Source organism: Nyctibius grandis, chromosome 7 (assembly GCF_013368605.1).
Source record: "Nyctibius grandis isolate bNycGra1 chromosome 7, bNycGra1.pri, whole genome shotgun sequence".
NCBI lineage: Eukaryota > Metazoa > Chordata > Aves > Nyctibiiformes > Nyctibiidae > Nyctibius > Nyctibius grandis.
In genome coordinates, this window is record NC_090664.1 from 39,164,992 (window position 1) to 39,171,532 (window position 6,541).

The 6,541-nt window shown below is 44.0% G+C and overlaps 1 protein-coding gene across 1 annotated transcript in view; it reads left to right on the plus strand.

Annotated features, from left to right (window-relative positions):
- The window catches only part of ARMC3 (armadillo repeat containing 3), a 62,818-nt gene extending 56,730 nt beyond the window's left edge, over positions 1-6,088 (plus strand). The window contains 2 exon segments of the mRNA XM_068405179.1: positions 4,211-4,373; positions 5,879-6,088. Coding sequence (XP_068261280.1) covers positions 4,211-4,373; positions 5,879-6,088 — 373 coding nt within the window.
- Positions 6,089-6,541: the final 453 nt, after the last annotated feature.

Sequence of the window (6,541 nt, forward strand, 5' to 3'; positions counted from 1 at the left end):
TTGCATTCTGATGCAAATGGTGGATGAGCCAACTAGGAGAGGAGCGCTGCTGGATCTGATCCTCACTAACAAGGAGGGTCTGGTTGAAGAGGTGAAGGTTGAGGGCAGCCTTGGTTGTAGCGACCATGAGATGGTAGAGTTCAGGATCTCATGTGGCAGGAACAGAATAGCTAGCAGAATCACAACCCTGAACTTCAGGAGGGCCAACTTTGGCCTTTTCAAGCAATTGCTAGGGGAAATCCCATGGGACAGGGTACTAGAAGGTAAGGGGGCTCAAGATAGTTGGTTAGCATTCAAGGACTGCTTCTTCCGAGCTCAAGATCAGAGCATCCCAACAGGTAGGAAGTCAAGGAAGGGTACCAGGAGACCTGCATGGTTGAACAGGGAACTGCTGGGCAAACTCAGGTGGAAGAGGAAGGTGTACAGATCGTGGAAGGAGGGGCTGGCCACTTGGGAGGAATGTAAGTCTGTTGTCAGAGGATGTAGGGAGGCAACTAGGAAAGCTAAGGCCTCCTTGGAATTAAACCTTGCAAGAGAGGTCAAGGACAACAGAAAGGGCTTCTTCAAATACATTGCAGGTAAAGCCAACACTAGAGGTAATGTGGGCCCACTGATGAATGAGGTGGGGGTCCTGGAGACAGAGGATAAAAAGAAGGTGGAGTTACTGAATGCCTTCTTTGCCTCTGTCTATACTGTTGGAGGCTGTCCTGAGGAGCCCTGGACCCCTGCGGCCTCAGAAGAAGTCAGGATAGAGGAGGAATCTGTCTTGGTTGATGAGGGCTGGGTCAGGGACCAATTAAGCAACCTGGATGTCCATAAATCCATGGGCCCTGATGGGATGCACCCGCGGGTGCTGAGGGAGCTGGCGGAAGTCATTGCTAGGCCACTCTCCATCATCTTTGCTAAGTCATGGGCAACGGGAGAGCTGCCTGAGGACTGGAGGAAAGCGAATGTCACTCCAGTCTTCAAAAAGGGCAGGAAGGAGGACCCGGGTAACTATAGACCAGTCAGCCTCACCTCCATCCCTGGAAAGGTGATGGAGCAACTTGTTCTTGGTGCTGTCTCTAGGCACATCAAGGATAGGGGGATCATTAGGGGCACTCAGCATGGCTTCACCAACGGGAAGTCTTGCTCAACCAACTTGATAGCCTTTTATGAGGATGTTACCCGGTGGACAGATGATGGTAAAGCTGTGGATGTGGTCTATCTCGATTTCAGTAAAGCGTTTGACACGGTCTCCCACAGCATCCTCGCAGCTAAACTGGGGAAGTGTGGTCTGGATGATCGGGTAGTGAGGTGGATTGTAAACTGGCTGAAGGAAAGAAGCCAGAGAGTAGTGGTCAGCGGGACAGAGTCCAGTTGGAGGTCTGTGTCTAGCGGAGTCCCGCAAGGGTCGGTACTGGGACCAGTTCTATTCAATATATTCATTAATGACTTGGATGAGGGATTAGAGTGCACTGTCAGCAAGTTCGCTGATGACACAAAACTGGGAGGAGTGGCTGATGTGCCGGAAGGCTGCGCAGCCATTCAGAGAGACCTGGACAGGATGGAGAGTTGGGCGGGGAGAAATTTAATGAAATATAACAAGGGCAAGTGTAGAGTCCTGCATCTGGGCAAGAACAACCCCATGTACCAGTACAAGTTGGGGACAGAGCTGTTGGAGACCAGCGTAGGGGAAAGGGACCTGGGGGTCCTAGTGGACAACAGGATGACCATGAGCCAGCAGTGTGCCCTTGTGGCCAAGAAGGCCAATGGCATCCTGGGGTGTATTAGAAGGGGTGTGGTCAGCAGGTCGAGAGAGGTTCTCCTCCCCCTCTACTCTGCCCTGGTGAGGCCGCATCTGGAGTATTGTGTCCAGTTCTGGGCCCCTCAGTTCAAGAAGGACAGGGAACTGCTGGAGAGAGTCCAGCGCAGAGCCACGAAGATGATTAAGGGAGTGGAGCATCTCCCTTATGAGGAGAGGCTGAGGGAGCTGGGTCTCTTTAGCTTAGAGAAGAGGAGACTGAGGGGTGACCTCATTAATGTTTATAAATATGTAAAGGGCAAGTGTCAAGAGGATGGAGCCAGGCTCTTCTCAGTGACATCCCTTGACAGGACAAGGGGCAATGGGTGCAAGCTGGAGCACAGGAGGTTCCACTTAAATTTGAGGAAAAACTTCTTTACGGTAAGGGTGACTGAACACTGGAACAGGCTGCCCAGAGGGGTTGTGGAGTCTCCTTCTCTGGAGACATTCAAAACCCGCCTGGACGCGTTCCTGTGTGATATGGTCTAGGCAATCCTGCCCCGGCAGGGGGATTGGACTAGATGATCTTTCGAGGTCCCTTCCAATCCCTAACATTCTGTGATTCTGTGATTCTGTGATTAGATTCACTAACTACTCAGCCTGGGCACCAATCACTGTCATCTCCAAGCAGTGTGTCTGCTTTCATCTTCTCCTTAGTTTAACCTTTACTGTCTTAGCAGCTTCCTGGCTACCTCCTGAACCTGGAGAGTTTGGCATCAGATCCTGCTGAGTATCACAAAATTTGTGACTTCTACTAACTCCCATTTTAATGAAGTGGTCTAATGTGATATGAGGAATGACTTTTCTGTTGATTGCAAAATTTGACAGATATTCATCCTTAACTATCCAGCTGTGTATAAATCATGCTGCCTTCCTCAAGGTGGAATCCATAAAATGCTCTTTCAAATCTGCTCTTCAAACAAACCAATGAAATACTTGCAGACACACAACCAGCGAAGCAATCACGGGAAATTTAAGTAGAGTGTTTTCTGTGGGGATTTTTATGTGTATGTTCCGTTTTGAGCGGCTGCTTGAATAGCGTGTGCTGAATGGGAAGGGGAGGAGGAGGCAGCTGCAGCAGCCCTCGGCAGCCTGGCAGCTCGAGCAGGGCTCCTGCTCTGCTCACCGGGGAGGGAGCCAGGGTAGAGGATGGAACACACCATAGCGCTGGCTGTCTCCTTTTAAACACACGCAGCACATCTTTGTGTGCACGCGGGAGTGGTGTGCACATAGGCTCAAGAAGCTTTGCTCTCTCTGCTGAGGGCTGGCTGTAGGCACAAGCACCCCCCTTCTTCAGGCTCATCCAGTAATTCCCAACTTCAAGATACTACGTCTAGCCTGCTCGGTGATAACTCTCTGTACCCATGCTGTTACAACCACTACCTCCTCAGGCCCTAGCTTTTGAGAAATACAGCATTTGAGGTTGCCTTGCATGTACTGTGGGGGCAGAACCTGTTCACAATTACTGCAGAGGAGGTGATGCAGATTTTAGCTCCCTGCCTGAAGCAGTGGCTTGTGATTCCCATGTCAGCTCTGCAACACCTTGTCCAGAGTGAGAGTCCTCAATAACACTTGTGCCTGTGGCTGGGGACACTTTGAAGAACAAAGGTCTTTACATACAGGAGCCATGCATAGGGGAGGTGAAGGTGCGTGTATGAGGAGGTAGGGGCTTGACCTTGTGGGTGCACAATCACCCAAAGACATGTGCTTTTGGCAGCATTTGCACAGTCCGTGAGTTCTGATCTTCTGTTTCTGTGACTGAGCCATTCTTTTTAATGCATAAATACATGCCCCTTACCCATAAATAATGGCTTCAATATAATCATAGAATCATAGAATCATTTAGGTTGGAAAAGACCTTTAAGATCATCAAGTCCAACCGTAACCCTAACACTGAATAAGAAAGAACACGTAGAAGTTGAAGTACCCTTTCTGGATATAGTTGCTTTCCTATGTTGGGGTCATTACCTGTGGCTGTATTTTTGTCATATGGATTCTCACACCTTTATTACTATTTGAAACAAGTGGTAGGGCTGGGGATTGTAATATGCAGCTCATGTAATCTGTTAGCTGTAAGGATGAACACTAGCTTCTGAACTACTTCCTCAGTAATTACACTATTATTGGTGATTTTGTCTGAGGACTTTGTGCCTATACTAGACCTCTCCAGAACCTCTGCTGACAGCTGTTGCACCTTGGTTTACATCTGTGACAAATGTGAATGACCTGAGTTATGGTTATCTGTATTTAACAGTGAGCATATTTAAAATATGAGTTACTAAATAAAATAATTAAAGCAAACATAGCAAAAGTATTAGTCTTATATGTCATTCACTTATTGCTTGTATACACTTCATTTTGCTGTATTTTTGTGAGAAGTACAAGAGGAATTATAGATGTAATTAATCCCAGTCTACATTGGAACAGGTTTGTTGCAGACAAGATGGGTGGCCCAATTGAAAGAGACAACCTACATGACTTCAGCTGGGAACTTCACATAAGTGAAATAGAATTTGAACTGAAATGCAACGTTGTGCCTATCGGGAAAGTCAAAAAAGGGACATTCTATCACAGGGCTTTACTTTTCAAGGTACATTAACATTTATTTTACAACATAACGTTATTGATGTTAAATGGATATTATAAACTAAAGTATACTTGCATCAGTATAATATAATATTTATATTCATGTAAAATCTTTTGTATACACTTAAGTCGTTTTTCACTGGCAAAGTTGATTTCCCAATGAATGAAAGCCAGCATCGCTTCTTTCTGTGAACATTCTTGTTGTCATTAAATTGTCTCAAGTGATATCAGCAGAATACTTGATAAATGGCAAAAAGCCAGAATATTTTATTGGGAGTCAAAACATTTTACTTTTTCTGTAAAGTGTAAAATATTGAATTATGCAGCTTCCTTTTTTTTCTACGCTGCAAATGTAAAATTGTTGGGACAATTTTTATTTGGTATCTATCCAGTATTCTATGACAGGATATAACAGCTTTTATGGTCTAGTTTCTTAGACTAGGAGGATTCATTTCTTCTGTCTTCATGTGAAGATGTACTGGTACAGCCTGCTTATCTGTCCCGTCCTTTTTCCTTGGCTGTTGGGTAGCTGGACTTTTCTCCTTCTTGGATGGAAAGAAAAAGAGAACCTAGCACATTAAGCGGGAAGGACCTAGGAAACAGTACACAGGAGAAAGACCACAATCCTAAATTTATGGTATCCACGGGGAAAGAAAGTTCCTGACGCATTTTGTGGAGGTCTGAGGGCATGAATTAGTTGTGCTGAAGGAGCACTGATGTTCTCTTACCCTCCACTGTCCTAAGAAGCCTTTGTAGGCATGGGTCATCTCTCTTGAAGCCACAGCAGTCTAAGCAATGGATATCCTTGTCCACTTGTAACAAGTTAGAAATCTTTCAGGATTTCATTCCTTTGCAGCAGACACATTCTGCAAAAGCAGTTTTGTAGCTGGAAACCATTATAGGTCTGTCAGTGATAGCGCAGTGCAGAGGAAAGGCGGGTGTTTCATCTAGCAGACACTTACCTTGCATTTTATTGCTTCCCACATTTGCAGGGCTGAAAAGCTAGGAGTGTGCTTTGGAGTGAAGCAGCAGTCCTACACTTACACTGATAAAAATGTTACATTTTTACACTTAATATTTCATACTAGCTAATGTGTGCAGTGTACCTACACCTCACTGCTTGTATAGGCAGTTCTTCAAAATGTTATTCGGAAATAAGTCTTCCAACTAGAAAAAAACATTGCTGGGTGCTGTGGGTGTTGCACTTCATTTGAGATCTGAAGGACTGGCTGATAAACAAATGTATCAGTGTCTGAAAAGAGCTAAAATGAGTTTTTTTCATGTGTATAGAATATGGTAGAAATAACATTTAAAAGCCAACACTTTCTAGGCAGAACCAACAATAAAGATTTGCAGTTTGGAACACTTTAGAGATTTACAAAGTCTGTTTCAAGAAAGCTCTTGGCCTTTCAGGTATTTGTTTCCTTTTTAAGCATCTCTTAGTCTTGCTGTATATCACAGAAGCTACATGTATTAACTGCGATTAACTCCTTTTTCTTTCCTTTTTAGGTGATAGCAGACAGAATTGGCATTGGCTGTAGTTTAGTTCGTGGCGATTATAACAGAGCTTGGAATGAAGTTCAATTGGTTGATGACTCTCCTCAAGGAATAGCTGGGCTTCTACTTCCTCCTCAAGAGTATATTGTAGATCTAATGTTTGAGCCAGGCTCTTTGATAAAACTGGGAAGCGCAGAGGCAGATCAGTACAAATATATTTAATCGTTGTGACAAATTTTGCCAAAATAACTATTTTGCAGATGCTTGCAGTGCTAATATTTATGAAACATAAGGAGTTTCAGGTCCAGCTATAAGAAGCAGCATATCTGGTATGTTGTCCTAAACGTTTAATTAAACATATTTTAGGTATCCGACTTCAATGCTTAGAAATTTTGTTAATTTTTTGGTACTATTTTAAGACTAAATTGTAAAACTACAGATTAAAATTTGGTAGATCAAGAATATTTGGTATGTGTTGACATTATAATGCTTATTAAATAGCTTTAAATTAGTTCCAAAATACAGTATATTCTTTTTTTCTTATGTTCCTTCAACTCCCATGCACATTTATAGGAATTATATGTCCATGAAGCAAGAAAACGTGACATCTCGTGAAATAACAAGTCACCTAAAAACAACTGGATTATTTTTTGTGTGAAACAACCCAAGAACTGA